This window comes from Phycodurus eques, chromosome 17 (genome assembly GCF_024500275.1).
Source record: "Phycodurus eques isolate BA_2022a chromosome 17, UOR_Pequ_1.1, whole genome shotgun sequence".
Classification (NCBI taxonomy): domain Eukaryota; kingdom Metazoa; phylum Chordata; class Actinopteri; order Syngnathiformes; family Syngnathidae; genus Phycodurus; species Phycodurus eques.
The window spans coordinates 17,998,985-18,014,647 of record NC_084541.1 but is presented as its reverse complement, the minus strand read 5'-3'; the positions used below and the strand labels follow the sequence as shown (position 1 = coordinate 18,014,647).

Below are 15,663 nucleotides of genomic sequence, written 5' to 3'. Positions count from 1 at the left end.
TGTTATGTCATAAACTGAATGTAGTTAAAAGGTTAGTTACACTATACATAAACCTTTTACCATAATAAAACAAAATAATAAATCTAAATATTAAAGTGTCTTGTTCAGAATGACCTGCATTACTTGTTTAATACAGGAAAATGATGCGCGAGATCGCAAATGGCCGTATTCTTCTTACAGGGTTCCGTAGTTCAACTTTGAACCCACGTGGTCAACCAAAACATCATGGCGGCTGGATTTAAGTAAGACGGCTCACAAGCTCGCTCTTTTTTTCGCCGTTTACTCGAAAATATACGCATATTCACGTATTGAACCACCATGCGCAAAATGAAGCTTTTATATACGTGTAGTCTTCGTGAATTAATGTGCTTGTTTGTAGTTTTCCACGACGACTGGGTTCAAATCAGTGAAAATATAAAATTGACGATAGCGTGACTCTGTTGCATGGTGTTCGTATTTAATTTCGCATTTGTTGTTTAATATGTTTTTGTTTTGTTCAGGACGGCTGAGCCATTGGAGTACCACCGAAGCTTTCTGGTTGGTGACGTTAAAGCGATTGATGAAGACACTGCATTGATTCTGATAAATCACATTTCCCTAACATAATTGTAACTTTTTTTTTTTATTACTTCCAGAAAGAAAACTGTCGACCGGATGGACGCGAACTGTCTGAATTCCGAACCACGACCATCAACATTGGTGAGTTGCAGGGGGAGAATGTCCCCTATTTCCCCATATCCACACACACTTTTAAACCATTTAAACACTGAAATTCCCTTTTAACCAGCCTTTTGCTCATAAATGTTGTGCTAAAATGTATTTTTTATTAATGTTCCGACTGTCCTCAGGGTCCATCGGTACAGCAGATGGCTCGGCGCTGGTGAAGTTGGGCAACACCACCGTCATCTGTGGGGTCAAGGCGGTAAATGAGCATAGATGGATAGAAGAATAAGAAGAAACACAAGTTCCTGATGTGGATGAATCAATACGACCCGGTAAGTTGTTGTTTTGACCCACGTTTCTTTCTGTTCTTGGTTCAGGAGCTGGCCAACCCGCCAGTGGAGGCACCAGAGAGAGGTTTCATTGGTGAGTTGTGATGGATTGGAGACTAGAAGTCATATTTGCATTTATTATGTTTTTGATCAGTCAACACATTTCCAGTGCCCAACGTGGACCTGCCGCCGCTGTGCTCTTCACAGTTCCGACCTGGCCCACCGGGGGAGCAGGCCCAGGCTGCCAGTCAGTTTGTGGCCGAGGTCATCGGGAGGTGCGTATGTGTATTAAAAAAAAAAAAAAAAAAGATATCAATTTTAACACACACTTCTCTTAGATCTGAACTTTTTTTGTTTGTCACTGCAGCTCAGAAGTGTTGCAGATGGAGGATTTGTGCATCGAAAGAGGCAAGGTGAGACACAATGGGGGGTAAAGCTCATGAGTTGCTCGATAAGTAAGCAATAATAAAACGCACTTGCTATAATATACAAAAAAAAGTTTAATATTTTAGTTTTGGGTGTATTAGTTGGTGCTTACTCCGATTTGATTGATTGAAAAAAATGCTAATTTTGTTGGCGCCCTATTTTGAAGTCATCACTTCATGACAAAGAAAACAATGGAGTAGATGAAATGTGATGCATCATGCATTAATAATGTTTTGCCAGTAACTTCGCTCATTATGTTGCTTATGTATTGCATCCATTTATGGCTTAAATCTAAAGATAAATTCATCAGATCTTTTTACCATGTTTTGGTACTTGTAGATTCCTGTGTTAATTTAAACCGATACTAAAGGACAAAGTATTGTAAAACAGTCAAATGTTCTGCATGTTATTCATGTTGTTGAAAGCAATAAGGGACCAAAATAAGTCAGGTTATTCCTGATATATTTTTTTTAAATTAATCGGCCGATTAATCTGTTATTGGAATCGACAACAGCCTAAATAAACCCTTATCAGTCAGGCCTCAGTCTTTCGGCGCTACATTTAAAGTTGTGGTGTTGTTCCTATAGCTGTGCTGGTCGTTGTACTGCGACCTGATGTGTCTGGACCACGACGGCAACGTGTTGGACACGTGTGTGCTGGCGCTGCTGGCCGCCCTGAAGAACAGTACGTACATCCGATCCCGTTCATTTCACCTGTCGTCGTCGACTCTTCACCGTCATCTTCGCCCAAACAGCTGCACTCCCCGAGGTCTCCTTCAGCGCAGAGACTGGCGTGCCGAAGGTGGACCTGGAAAAGCGTCGCGGGTTGAAGATTCTCAAGCATCCTGTCGCCGCCTCTTTTTGCGTCTTTGACGAGTGAGTCCAAACTTTTCTTTCCGTCGAAATGTCGTCATCAAGCGCAACGCCCATTTTGTCTCTCGCAGGTCCATCCTCATGGCCGACCCCACGGCCGAAGAGGAGCAACTGGCCACCGCTCGCCTCACAGTGGTGACGGACGAGGAAGGACGTCTTTGCTCCATGCACAAACCAGGTGAGGATCGTCGTAGCTTTGACACGTCGACTTGGAGAACCTCAGAATTTCGGCCTGTACCAGCAATTGGCGGACATTTTTAACTGTAAAAGGTCAGCCAATTGGTGAAGGGCTTCCCTGAGTATCAGACGAAACAAACATTTGAGGAGATCAGTTGAGAAATAATCAAGTTACTGTTTTGCTCTAATTTCAAGGCTTTTTCCCCGAATACTAGAATTTCTAACTGCGATATCACATAAAAATGTTCCCCAAAAAGACAAAAACACTCAATTTCTCCAAAACCCATCATCCAATTTTCAAAATTCTTGGTGCATTGTACTCTGGTTGAAGTGGCCATTCAAATCAGACTAGGCATTTTGACAGATTGTCATTTTTTGGGGGGGGTCTGGTCAAGTTGCTAGTGTGTTGGCGGAGAGGTCGTGATTGTGTTGGGTTTCTTATTATAGGTAAGAGCGCCACCTGCTGCTTTGACAAGGACGGCAGTGTGGGCAAATGTCATTTCATGACTGATTTTTGATTTTTCTGTAGGCGGGACGTCTTTGTCTGGGGAGAAACTGCAGGGGTTGATCAGCCAAGCGACGGTCCGGCAGAAAGAAATCCACAAACTCATTGACAAAGTCATCAAAAGCATCACATAAAAGAACAGAACACTCTTTTTTTATATATATCTAAAAGCTGTATTTTCACTGTCAATATATAATCTTCTTTTTTAATAACAATAAAACTGCTGACAAAGACTGCTTAAAAAAGAATTTCTTAAGTGTCCAGAACTGTGTCAACACTCACAGCTCCAAATCCAGCGCCGGCGTACAAAAGTTGCTCGAGAGGTAGACGGCGGCCCCCCCCCCCCCCCAGGATCAGATTATTCTGCGGGAAGATGTGCAGCGAGGAATCCTCCCAGGCGCCCCCCCCCTCACCCCCATTGGAGAAAAAGCCTTTTGGGGGGTGGGTAGGAAATATTCAGCTACACGGACTTTCTTCTTCTGTGGATGTAAAAAATATGAGCAAGGTTCCTTTCAGGAGCACAGTGTGGATCATTCGCGTCTCGGCGTGGCAGGGGGCAACGTTTCCGCTGCCTGGCGAGGTTTGGGGAGCGGCTGTGGCGTGCTCCTTTTCCTCCTATTTCTTGCTTGGTTGACGGTATGCTGCCGGCCCCCCGCCGCTCCCCCCCCCTGGGGTGCTGCCGCCATAGCCATTTGCTGCTGCTGCTGCATTTGGTGTTGCAAGAATTGCAACTGGATGAGGGAACAAAAAGAGAGATGCACATCAGACAGGCAGGAAGTGAGCATTGTCGTCGTGGTGATGGCGGCGGGATGATGTCACAAGCGTGTGGAAAGCTGTTTGAGCATTTAGTCCAGGGGGGGTCCAAAGTCCAGCCCAGGGGCCATTTGCAGCCGGCTGCATATTCTAATAACAACATTTTTACATGGCCAACATCAGAAGGTTATGAGGGGGGGGGGTCGCCACACAATTCTTTTGAAAATGTTAAAAACAAAAGTTGAATGTTACAAGATATTAATGTATAAAATAGGTTGAATGAAAATAAATTTTATTTTTTAAAATGTTTTAAATTTGACCCTATCCTATATTACAATAAAAATAAACAAAAATAAAATAAACCCACATCAGAAAGTTGTTGATAGACGATGTAAAAAAAATGTTATGAGGTATCAAACAATGTATTTTAAATAATTATTCTTTTAAATGCAATAAATAAGTTTAATGACAATTTGTTTTATATTAATAAAAAGTGTTACACAATTATCATTTAAGAAATACAAAATAGAAACACTGAGTGTTACTAGATATCACACTAGTACCCTCTTTTTTTCCCCCCTCAGTGGAAAAAAGTTTGGACGTTCCTGAATTAGTCCATGGATGGATATCAAGGACATCGAACAAATATTTAAACAGCTTTCCATATAAGCGGGCGTGTTAGTGAAGCTCCAGCAAAGCAAGAAATGAAGGGCACAAGACTCTGGGTGGGAAGAACAGGAACTAAATGATATTCTGCAGAATGTGACGACAATGTTGCAATACGGCAAAATTCAGTGAAACAGAACAAGGGAAAACTTGGTCTGGTAAAACAAAGTAACAGCGATCTGCTCCTTAACAGTTGTAGTGACTGCGCTAATCAATTGGGGGGGGAAACATCTATGATACACACTGCGATATCTGTGTAAAGGAGACATTTGTAAAAATGCTTGGTTTGTTAAAACAAGGGAACGGCGATCGGCTCCATTCTCAACTGGGTCCCGACCCCTCTATGTCAGTGCAATAATCAATAAAATGCGTTGTCTACTAAATTGAAAAACCTGGATTATTATCATGTCAGTGCTCTTCACGCTTGACGGTGTTGTAATTTCACAATTTGTCATGTGATAGTCTGACAAATTTTGGGGGCGGAGCTAGGATACACTGTGACCTCTGCGTAACTGAAACACGAGTCAAAACACTTTCCATAGTTTGTGACTTTGTCAATGTGATAATTATTAAAATGTACCACATAAAATAGGTTGCAACAGCTATAGAATTATAAAATTTGCTGAAACGTGGTTTGTTCAAAAAGGTAACCATAATCACCTCCTCCACAGTGTACTGACACTAATCCAAAATCAACATATTGGGGGGGGGAAAAAAAAAAAAAAATCTACGAAACATTGCCCCCCCCTTGAGTCACCACCTTATGGTGGTGGAAGGGTTTGGTTGTCCCAATGATCCTAAGAGTTAGGTTGTCCGGGGCTTTATGCCCCTGGCAGGGTCACCCATGGCAACCATGTCCGAGGTGAGAGACCAGACAAAGCAAGGACAAAGGTCCTTGTATGACCGGTGTCAAATAGTTTGGTCCGCATTGTTGGCAGTAAGTCGGATTCGTTTGCAATGAGGGTTGGACTCCGCCAATCAAGGCTGACCTCTGTCACCGATTCTGTTCATAACCTTTATGGACAGAATTTCTAGGGCCAGCTGAGGCGTTGAAGGGTCCGGTTGGGTGAACTTCAACATTGCGTCTCTGCTTTTTGCAGATGATGTGGTTCTGTTGACTTCATCAAGCCACGATCGTTAACTCTCGCTGGAGCGGTTCGCTGCAGAGTGTGAAGTGGCTGGGATGAAAATTAGCACCTCCAAAGCTGAGGCCATGGTCCTCAGTCAGAAAAGGATGGAGTGCCCTTTCCGGGTCTAGGAAGAGATCCTGCCCCAAGTGGAGGAATTCAAGAATCTCACGGTCTCGTTCATGAGCGAGAGATCGACAGGCGGATCGGCGCAGCGTCTGCAGTGATGTGGACCCTATATTGGTCAGACCTCGGGATCCCCCCCACGAGTGGCTGGGAGAGGCAAGTCTGGGCTTCCCTGCTAAAGCTGCTGTTCCTGTGACCCGACCCCAGATAGGTGGAAGAAAACGGATGGATGATACGTTGTGATGTCTATGTAACAGGAGAAACGCGGTTTAGTAAAACAAAGTAACGGTGGTAATGGCTCCTTTCTTGACTTGTTGTGACTGTATGCTTTATTGTTGTGACAATTGATATATTGGGGGGTAAAATAAAAAACATACAAAAGACATTGCAATATCTATCAAACTTGTACAAACCGTTGGTTGATTAAAACAAAGTAACAACAATCGAGGAGCGGGATTACAATCTGCAGCCATCCATCTACACAATGGATGTCGGCGTATCAACAGTGTGTGACGATGACGCAATATCAACCTTTTCTCCCACCCCTGCTCGGACCAAAATGGCGCCCCCTGAAGACGACAATCATCCAAGGTAACCGTGACGACCACAACACGCATGCAGCCAACCAGACGACGCTTTTGCACCATGCTTGGCGTGGTAGCGGCCAATCACAATGCTTGACATACAACACAGATGGAGTGCTTCATGTGTTTCTAAAAGGGGAGAAAAACGGCTCATCTTACGGGCCCATTAAATTTTATTCAATTGTATTTTTTTTTTTTTTTTTGGGTCATTTATTATTAGTCCCTTGTGCACATGTGTGTGTATGTCCATGTCACAGTTACTTGGATCTGAGGCTGGTGCTGCTGCTGAAGCCTTGGAGAAGGCAGCGGGGGCCCAGACCCGTCCAGCCCACAGCCCAACTGGGACAGCACTAAGGGTGGGGAAGGGGTAGAGGGATGGGGGAGGAGGATGGGTTGGTGGGGGGGGGAGTTCCCCGAGAGGAAAATATTATATAATATGAGGAGATGCAATGGAAGGAAGGAAAGAAAATAAAAGGAGGATGAGGAGGGGTCGTGGTCGGAGGGGAGGGGGGGGGGGGGTCGATAAAACAAAGTAATGTAGCAGAGAAGAAAGGGAAGTTGAGTATAACCACCATGTTTTGGCTACAGAGTCAACTACAACATGTTAGCAAACTAGTGGCACTTGAGGCGGCAGTTACATGGAGGAGGGAAATTTTGTGTGTGCGTGGGTTCGGGGTGGAATTATTTGTGTGCGTGTGTTTTGGGGGGTTGTGGGGGTGTCATACCTGCCGCCTGCGGAGACATGAAGCCACCCACGCCCAAGTTGATCACGGCCGTTTGCTGGTTCCCTAAACTCGGATCGGCGCCCTGATCACCCTGCAAGACCACAAATGTTTTATGTTTATTTTAATTTGAGAGGCGACTGAGGGGGGTCTGAAAACCAATGAAGACTACGGAGTACAATATTGCATGGTCCGAAACTAAGGCACCGCAATGGGGAAAGCTAACATTAGCATGTGTGAAGAAGAGACACTTTTGTTTTTTGGCACAAAAACAGGGAAAGCTAACTTTAACACGCATAAAGTAGATACGGTTTTATTTTTTAGAGGAGACTGAGGGCACCTGCAGCAAAGTGGAGACTACGGAGCATAATACCGCAGCATCCGGAGTCTAAACTAAGATAAGCGAAGCCAAGGCACAGCAACCCACTAAGGTACCATTAGGACGTGTGTAGAAGATAAATGTTATTTTTACAGGAGACTGAGGGCAGCTGCAGCCAAGCGGAGACTAAGGAGCACAGCACAACAGCGACTCACTGTGTCCCCCTGCTGCTGAGGGCTGGAAGTGGCAGACTGGCTCTGCGGGGAGAACTGGGAGAGCTGCTGCTGCTGCACGGGGTTGAAGATGAGCGGCCCGGTCGGGATCTAAGCGTGTAAATAAATAAACGTGTGTGTTAATGTGAAGGAGAGGACGCCGGAAAAAGAAACGTGACAAATGCGTTTTTACATTATTATTTTTTTACCTGCAGTAAGTTGAGCGGTCGCAGCCCGGCACTGCTATTCAGGCCAAAGTGACTCCCTGGAAGAAAAATAAATACATAAAGTATTACCTACACTAAGGCTGTATTTGCATCTCCAATGGTTTGTGCAAAACCTACTGTGAATACGCTTTCTACATGTTCCCATTTGTTATGTTTATCTTATTAAATAATTGAGTTATTACAAATATTAAAATACAGTAATAGTAATATTTATACCTACATTCAACTGTTGTTATTAAAAAATACAAGTTTCCTGAATAATAAAATGAATGATGAATAAAAACATCTCAATAAAAAAAATGCAAATGGATGAATTTTATTAAAGCAACCTATTTGACATATTTATGTTCTACTTTATATTCATATTTAATTTGAACTTTGTATTATATTTTAACTTTTATATTTTATCAAATAATTGGTTGACTCATTATAAATGTATGAATTTTAAAATTCTTATAAATAAAGATTGAGAAATGAGAATTATCCATCCATCCATTTTCTGAGCCGCTTCTCCTCACTAGGGGCGGGCGTGCTGGAGCCTATCCCAGCTGTCATCGGGCAGGAGGCGGGGTACACCCTGAACTGGTTGCCAGCCAATCGCAGGGCACATACAAACAGACAACCATTCGCACTCACAGTCACGCCTACGGGCAATTTAGAGTCTCCAATTAATGCATGTTTTTCGGGATGTGGGCGGAAACCGGAGTGCCCGGAGAAAACCCACGCAGGCACGGGGAGAACATGCAAACTCCACACAGTCGGGGCCGGGGATTGAACCCGGGTCCTCAGAACTGTGAGGCTGACGCTCTAACCAGTCGGCCACCGTGGCGCCAAAATGAGAATTAAATATTTTAATTTTAAACTAACAAAAACAAAGAATTCATTATCCATCCATTTTCTGTACCGCTTATCCTCACTAAGGTCACGGGAGCCTATCCGAGCTATCTTCGGGCGAGCGACGGGGTACACCTTGAACTGGTCGCCATCCAATCGCAGGGCATAATTTATTATAATTAAATTAATTACAAGTAGGAAAATAAAAAAATGACTGAATGGTTATCAAAATATGACAATTTAGATATTTTACAAAAATATTTTATTTCAAATAACTGGGTATTTCATTGTAATTACATTAGTTATAAATAATACAAAAAAAACTAATTATTTCATTATTAAAATAAACTAGTTTACATATTTGTATTAAATAGTTGCTGAATTCTTTATCAATAAAATTATTCTAAATAACGTGAAATTAATATAAACTATTTAACATTTTAAAGACTTAAGCTTTTTTTTGTGTGTGCTGTCATTTCTTCTCCACAATATGTCTCCTTTAAAGGGATTCGCGGTTGGTTTATAGTTCTACTGACCAGTCTGCACGGCGGGCTGCATGGAGGGCATGAGGCCTCCAGACGGCAGGATTCCGCTCAGATTCAGTCCGGGACCGAGCAAGGGGTTGGAGCCAGTCATCAGCGTCTGAGGGTTGCTGCAAAAACGTCACAGAAATGTCATTATATGCTCTCTGACTTCAGACTGTGTTTATTTTCATTTTAGCGCAGATGGAGGGGCAGCTGCAACCAAGTGGAGACTGCGGCGCATAATACAAAAGCGTCAGCAGCTTAGTTTGACTAATTGGCACTTACCAGACGGAGCTGACCACGTTGATAAAGTTGAGGCCGGCCGGGTTGGCCATGACGGGCGACGACGTGGTGCCTGTGCTGATGGACGTGCCCACGGTGGGCAGCGGTATGGTCATGACAGGCACCGGCTGGCTGAGGGCGAGCTGTTGTTGGGCGAAAGGCGTGAGCAGGGCGGGCTGCGCTGAGGCCTCTGGGGTGGTGGGTGTCCCCGAATCGGCGGGGTGCGGCGTGGAACACGGTGTGTTGGTGGGGGTGGAAGGCTTCGGGGTGCCCGATCCTTCCGGTGGGGTGGGGGGATGACACAGACAATTTCAATGTTAAAATGGTTAAGATTTGAGTCAGTCGAGAAATGTTGAATTTGAGTGGAATCAATTAAATTTCTCCTTTCACTCAAACGCATAAGAATTTTTCCCCACTAGTTTGGAAATTTTCTAGTGGAAAATATGCAATCTTTCAAAAAGAAGGAATATTTGGAATATTGAATGTCAATTTTTGACTTGGAAATTTTGCATGCAAAATGTAGAATTCTTCAAAAAGAAGGGCTTGTGAATGATAATTTAAAATGTTCATACAATTTGATATCCAACCAGAAAAGAGCATTCGTCATTATTCCGGAACTCGTACTCACTCTGCGTGGAGCTCATGGGCGAAAGCGAGGCGGGGGACAGCAGGCCCACCTGTCCCAGCTCCATGGAGTGTTTCCTGTTCAGAGGCTGCTGGCCTTTGGCGGGGGGCGGCGGCGTAGGACACTTGAGAAGACCACTTGTGGTTTGGGAGCTATATGGATTACCTAAGGGGAGACGGAACTTGATACTTTCACAAGGTCCAGGAACCTTTGATCTGTAGCCCTGAACTGACTTGAACCTTTTAATTCCAGGCACTACAAGATGCCCACCAATATCCAAATGTCCCGGGGTAATTGGGTAGGAGTTTGGACAGATCCACCTTTAGGGTGGGCTCCGCAACTGGACTGAATCGAACCTTTTAGGTCCAGGAACTACTAGTACTAAGATAAGACCTAAAAGATAAACACTGGTCCCATAATCCCAGTTAACTAAACACATGTCAGGGTATACCTGAAGAGCTGCTGCCTGATCCCGGCGGCATTTTGATGGGCTGCGGCCGGTGCTTCACCCCTTTGCCCAACACGGACGTCTGGACCAGCGAAGAAAAGGCGTCACCCTGGCAGGAAGAACGATGGGGAACACACATGCATGTATAAATCTCACAACCAACACAGCGAGCAGCGATGATGATGACGATGCCCACCTCATCCTTGCTGGGGGAGGGGGGCGCCGGCGCCAGGCTGCCTGAGTTGTGGGACATCTTGACCTGACACTTGACATCTCGCTCATACACGCATTTGTACTGCGCGAGGAACCTGACACGTACACAAAGACACAGATAGCCAATGCCCGCTAATTCCCAATTCACCATTCGCGAACTCGCTCAAATTTTGTTGTAGAACCTAGCGAACAACTACTGGCTGAAAAACACCTATCTGTACCAATCTGTGTATTTCTGGGCTCTTTCTGTCACACCTCAAGAGGAGTATATTTATTTTTAAGTCCGAGTTTTGTGGTGCATTTACAAAGACATAGTTTAGTTATTTACGTTGATGCTTGGTCCCTAATTCCCGCAAATAAGCAAGGGTTCACTGCACCATAAGACCTGTCCTCTTAATAAAAAGCCCTCTTAAACGTGTTGACTCACCGTTCGGCGTCCATCTTGGAGCCAATGAGGAACCTGAAAAGAAAAAGAGAGGTCGTTAATCAAGAGTTTTGGTTGGAGTTTCTTAGTGCAGGCGAACTGGAGGTCTTACGGCGGATGGGTGAGCTTCAGGTCAGTGCCGTCCTCCTCGGCCTTGACGTCTTTGGTGCAGTAGATCTTGCCGTACACCAGTGGGTCGCCCAGCGACTGGAAGATGGACACCTTGGTCCTCTGGGCCTGACCGCCCACCTCGCACTCAAAGGTGTAATTGTCCACGACCTCCTGTGCGGGGGAAAGCGGGGTTTGAACAACGCAGATTATGTACGACATCCGATAGCGACATTTTATGATGTTCACATGCATGTTTTTGGAATGTGGGAGGAAGCCAGAGAAAAGCCACAAGAAAACCCACAAGCACGGGAAGGAAAACGAAACTCGAACTCAGAACCCCTCGATTTGTGAGGCACACGTGATAACCACTCGACCAGCGTTGCCCCCGTTCATCGTCCTATATTGGCGAAATTTCAAAAGCTAAATGGCCTAACGCACTTACCTCAGCGGGCCAGATCACAGTGGTGGGCTGAGAATCTTCCAACTGCAGCGATTTCTCCACCACAGCGTACTTCTCCACCTGCGAGCAAACACATCTACATCATGTTTGCTTCTTTCCTGAGGAAATCTGCCATCGTTCAAGAGTCGCACTTACGTCAATTTCTTTGGGCACACTGAGCTGGCAGCTGTTCTGTCGCCACATGTCCACGCACTGTGGGACAACAAAAACAAACACGGAAACAATTGTGTTGTTAAAACCTGCTACCACACCAGTGAAATTTAAACCTGATATTGAGCCAGTTCCAGAGGCTATGAAATTATTGTCTGTTTATTTGCAGTGTAATTTCATGGGGCCAAAAGATCAACTACTTTTGTGGGGGCCAGGAATCTTTGGGGTGGGGTCTGCAGGGCTAAAGTGACTAAACACGTTTAGTTCAATGAACGAGCAAGTTCCAGAACTTCAGGGGTAAATATATTGGGACAGAAGGTGACCCTGCTAGGGGATAGTACTTTCGAGAGGTTCAGGAACAGGTTTCCTACAGGAAATGATTGAAACGTTTTAGTTCTGGGGTATTTGATCAGGGCCAGAAAATAACCTGCTCGGGGGGTTGGTACAGATCGGAGCCTTCTTTTTCCAGAAACTACAAGTAACCTAGACCTCCAAACTCCTGGAATGACAGTAAATGCGAGCGGAGGACGCAGCAAGAGTGCTTACATTTCCGATCTTGGAAATCTTCAGGTCGATGACGGGCGCGGATTTCCGCTCCTTCCTCTTCTGTAGGTAGTCGTAGAGGCGCAGCTGGCATGGCGTGGGCAGCTGCGACAGCTCCTGCTGGCGGTTCAGCGCTGCCCGAGAGTGCCTCTTGAAGCACCTTTAGCGCGTAAAGCGACGAAACAAATAGTGAGCAACTCAAACAGTAACCAGACATAGATGAGCGTCCAGTGTTGAGGTACCGCTTCATGGCGCGGGTGTTCATTTTTTGCTTGTTGTAGAGCAGCCGGTTGGCGGCACAGGTGACGGAGATGGAAGGCTCCAGGCACAGAGGCTCGGCCGTGGCCAAGATCAGCTGGCTCTCCAGCTGCAACTTGTCGTCCTGAGGCAGAGAGAAAAGAGGTTGCTATGGAAACCGTGTGTGCGTGTGTGTATTTAGTGTATTACTAGTTTCAGTCAGACTTTCTGAAATTGATAAATCATGAAAACTGATGTTCCGCTGTAGTCTTAAATGGCAAAGCTACCCCCAAAAATGTTTTTACTGTCAAAAAACGTCACACATTATCTAGTATCACTGGTGACACCTGCAGTTATCATTCCAGTAGCAAGGTACCCTAACAGAAAACCGCTGCACTATTGCTTCATGCCTTGAATGGGAAAATGAAGCACCATCTAAATTGAGTAGACCAAAATGAAACGTTAACAAAGTATTGCATTAGTATATGTTAAGGCACTCACACGTGACAATGTTACCATTTTAGCTGCGAGACACCTTGACAGAAAACATTGAAATTGTGTGGAATTTTTCTGTATGCTTTAAATGAGAAAATGTAGCGCTCTGTGGTGGACAAAAATATAACTGATATTTGACATGTACATTTTGGGGGAAAAAAGACAATATTTTTAAATCAGTATGATTCTTGCTCTGAAAAAGAAAGATGATAATTAAAAAGTTTGAAAAAGAGCAATTGCAAAAAATGACAGGCAAAGGCGTGACCACCGTGGCTTTAGTATGCACTTACAAAGATTTACAGTGTCCGTGTGCGTGATCGACAAGACATTAAAAAAAGGACAAGATTCTTCCTGCTAATTATCTGAGACCGCTTACCTGTGTCCACTTGTGGTTGTCACTGGTCATGGCGTGGACGTCACAAACGAGAGTCTGCATGGTGGGCCTGAGCAGCACGTGTCTGCTCTGGTACGAGGGCATCTTGGTGTTGGCACACTGCCTGTAATCTCGCACCTCCACCAGGACGCAGCCGCAGTGGAAGATGTTCACCTGGGACTTTTCCAACAGGTCAACCAGAACAGGCGGCAGCTCTTCAGCATCCAAATACTCCAGCAGCTCTCCTTCTTCATACGGCAGTCGGATCGTTTCAGAATCTGCACGACAGGGAAATTAAAAAACAAAACAAAACAAAGATCAGGACATTGCATCTCCTCAGCTGGAACCATCTGGGCTTTGTATTCTCCTCACCAGAACCATTCTTGCCCCTGAGCATGAGCGAGTAACCGTCGTTGCCTGCGTACAAGTTGACCACCAGACACGAAACAGACTCCTGAGACAGCAACTTGTCCAGCAGCTTCACGTTCCTCCTGAAATTCTAGACACGCACGAAGGAGTTGCACACTTGTAACCATGACAACCGCGTAGAAGACCACCAATAGGCTGACGTGACCCACCTTCAACTCTGGCTCCTTCTCACATTCTTCTATGTAGAGCTCATAGAGCTTCTGATACAAACTCTTCCTGCCACCAGAGGAAAGACGTCTCCTAGCAGGACGCTGGCGAGCACTTTCCACAATGTACTGAACAACACAGTTGTGGGAAAACAATTACATGTCAAATTATATTGACTTGAAATGGAAAGAATCCACATTAAAGCATGATTTAAGACAGGTGATTAAATACATTTGTTAAGTGACGTACTGTGCGTGTGAATGAAAATGCCTTAATATTAGGTGTACCTAATGTTGTGTCTGGTGAATGCATCAGTATATGAAGGCCAAGTGAAAGAGTATCTGTATTAAAGCGCGCAAAGCATGGGTAATAGCCTCAATATTAGGTGTATGTAATGTTATATCCAGTTATCACAAGCGTGATGCCATATTTCTTGATTAAGATGCCAAATGAGTTATTTGCTATCTTATTTTGTTGACTTATATTTATTTGGCATTGTAAGAGTCTGCATTAAAGCACACATGATGATGCTCTCTTCATGACAGGTGGTTGTATTCATTTGGTAATGTGATAGTCTTCATTTTAGATGTGCCTTATGTTGCGTCTAGTTACTGTGGTTGTGAACAGTTTGCATGAAAGCAATTGCTTGATGCTCTTTTGATGACAAGTGGCTCAATCAACTTTCTGCATTTGTGAATGTAATAGCCTTAATATTAGGTGCACCTCATGTCTCCATTAAAATAATAATAATAATTACAATTGGTGAAATCAAAATGGTCCGCATTGAAGCATGTCAGGGGGAAAAGCGAGAAAAACACTACTCACCTCAGCTCGATCTAATGCATATTCCAAAACTTGTTGCTGTGGGTTGGGGGGGAGGACACATAAATCAGTGAATAGGTAAAGAAGTAATCCCGATGGCACTTCCTACATCATATTTCTTACACGACGGAATGGGCATGGATTATCATCATTGTCGTCATCGATGATGACGATCTCTTGAATTTACTTACCATTGTGGTGAGCCGCCAGCTACAAGGTGACAGTAGACGATGCTGCCGCCCTGGCTGCCTCTCACCGTCGCCCTCCTAAAGCGAGGAATCACGCCCTGCGTGGCCACAATATTTTAGAAAACATACACATTAAAGCAAACTGGAAGGCCAGCTGAGCCAGTGTGACTCATAACCAACGAAGAAAAAAAATGACTCACGAGCAAGCTATGGTCACCAAACTTGTGAGTGTTGCGCCTAAATATGATTTGAATGCGCCTTATTAATGATAAAAGCAACTATAGGACTATTTCGACCACGGCTATTTGAAGATATGGGACACGCGTGGCCGTGGAGCTCGTCCGTTGATGCTAACGTTAGCATGCTAGCCCGTCGCTCGGAGGGAGCAGGAGCTGAAGGGGGCTTTTTTGTTTCAAGTTCACCAAGGCAGAAAACGGCGCCCCCGCGACGACACGCTCGGTGGGGAGGGTGTACTCGCCTTGCGGGTTGCATAGCGGCCAACCGCGGCTCCAATGCAGGACAACGAAAGCGAAGGCAAACATCAGAATCTTCATTGAAAATAAGTAGAAGCGGTGGCCATCTTGTTCCAGTGTGACAACAACAGCCCAACTTCCGGTGTGGGGCGGAGGTGGGCGGAGTTAACCGGCGTG

The 15,663-nt window shown here is 44.8% G+C and overlaps 2 protein-coding genes across 5 annotated transcripts; one reads left to right on the top strand and one right to left on the bottom strand.

Annotated features, from left to right (window-relative positions):
• Positions 1 to 208: 208 nt before the first annotated feature.
• exosc8 (exosome component 8) lies at positions 209 to 3,205 on the top strand. The gene is made up of 11 exons (XM_061702963.1): positions 209 to 242; positions 501 to 537; positions 636 to 699; positions 849 to 922; positions 1,041 to 1,086; positions 1,162 to 1,267; positions 1,360 to 1,405; positions 2,006 to 2,102; positions 2,173 to 2,293; positions 2,362 to 2,468; positions 2,997 to 3,205. The coding sequence occupies exons 1-11, from the start codon at positions 226 to 228 to the stop codon at positions 3,104 to 3,106; spliced, it is 825 nt and encodes a 274-aa protein (XP_061558947.1). The 5' UTR covers positions 209 to 225; the 3' UTR covers positions 3,107 to 3,205.
• supt20 (SPT20 homolog, SAGA complex component) lies at positions 1,263 to 15,597 on the bottom strand. 4 transcript variants are annotated; one of them, XR_009770228.1, is made up of 23 exons: positions 15,214 to 15,597; positions 15,017 to 15,111; positions 14,829 to 14,864; positions 14,006 to 14,131; positions 13,800 to 13,926; positions 13,431 to 13,705; positions 12,565 to 12,704; positions 12,326 to 12,482; positions 11,765 to 11,821; positions 11,612 to 11,689; positions 11,171 to 11,340; positions 11,062 to 11,094; positions 10,618 to 10,729; positions 10,425 to 10,530; positions 9,977 to 10,138; positions 9,352 to 9,625; positions 9,079 to 9,194; positions 7,691 to 7,746; positions 7,485 to 7,592; positions 6,954 to 7,044; positions 6,490 to 6,578; positions 3,255 to 3,703; positions 1,267 to 2,585 (listed from the first exon to the last, which is right to left on the bottom strand). XR_009770228.1 is itself a non-coding variant. In XM_061702959.1 (22 exons), the coding sequence occupies exons 2-22, from the start codon at positions 15,017 to 15,019 to the stop codon at positions 3,503 to 3,505; spliced, it is 2,517 nt and encodes an 838-aa protein (XP_061558943.1). In that variant the 5' UTR covers positions 15,020 to 15,111; positions 15,214 to 15,597; the 3' UTR covers positions 1,263 to 3,502. The 4 variants fall into 4 exon arrangements, 3 of the variants coding, with proteins under 3 accessions (XP_061558943.1, XP_061558946.1, XP_061558945.1); XM_061702959.1 differs by having other exon boundaries at positions 1,263 to 3,703; XM_061702961.1 differs by lacking the exons at positions 1,267 to 2,585; positions 6,490 to 6,578 and having other exon boundaries at positions 3,487 to 3,703.
• Between the last annotated feature and the right edge of the window lie 66 nt (positions 15,598 to 15,663).

Excerpts from the sequence above, each read along its gene's own strand:
- exosc8 (XM_061702963.1), top strand. Across the intron at positions 538-635 it reads AGTACCACCGAAGCTTTCTG|AAAGAAAACTGTCGACCGGA; the intron begins GTTGGTGACGTT and ends TATTACTTCCAG. Across the intron at positions 2,294-2,361 it reads TCTTTTTGCGTCTTTGACGA|GTCCATCCTCATGGCCGACC; the intron begins GTGAGTCCAAAC and ends TGTCTCTCGCAG.
- supt20 (XM_061702959.1), bottom strand. Across the intron at positions 14,132-14,828 it reads ATGCATTAGATCGAGCTGAG|TACATTGTGGAAAGTGCTCG; the intron begins GTGAGTAGTGTT and ends TGTGTTGTTCAG. Across the intron at positions 11,341-11,611 it reads CTGTGATCTGGCCCGCTGAG|GAGGTCGTGGACAATTACAC; the intron begins GTAAGTGCGTTA and ends TCCCCCGCACAG.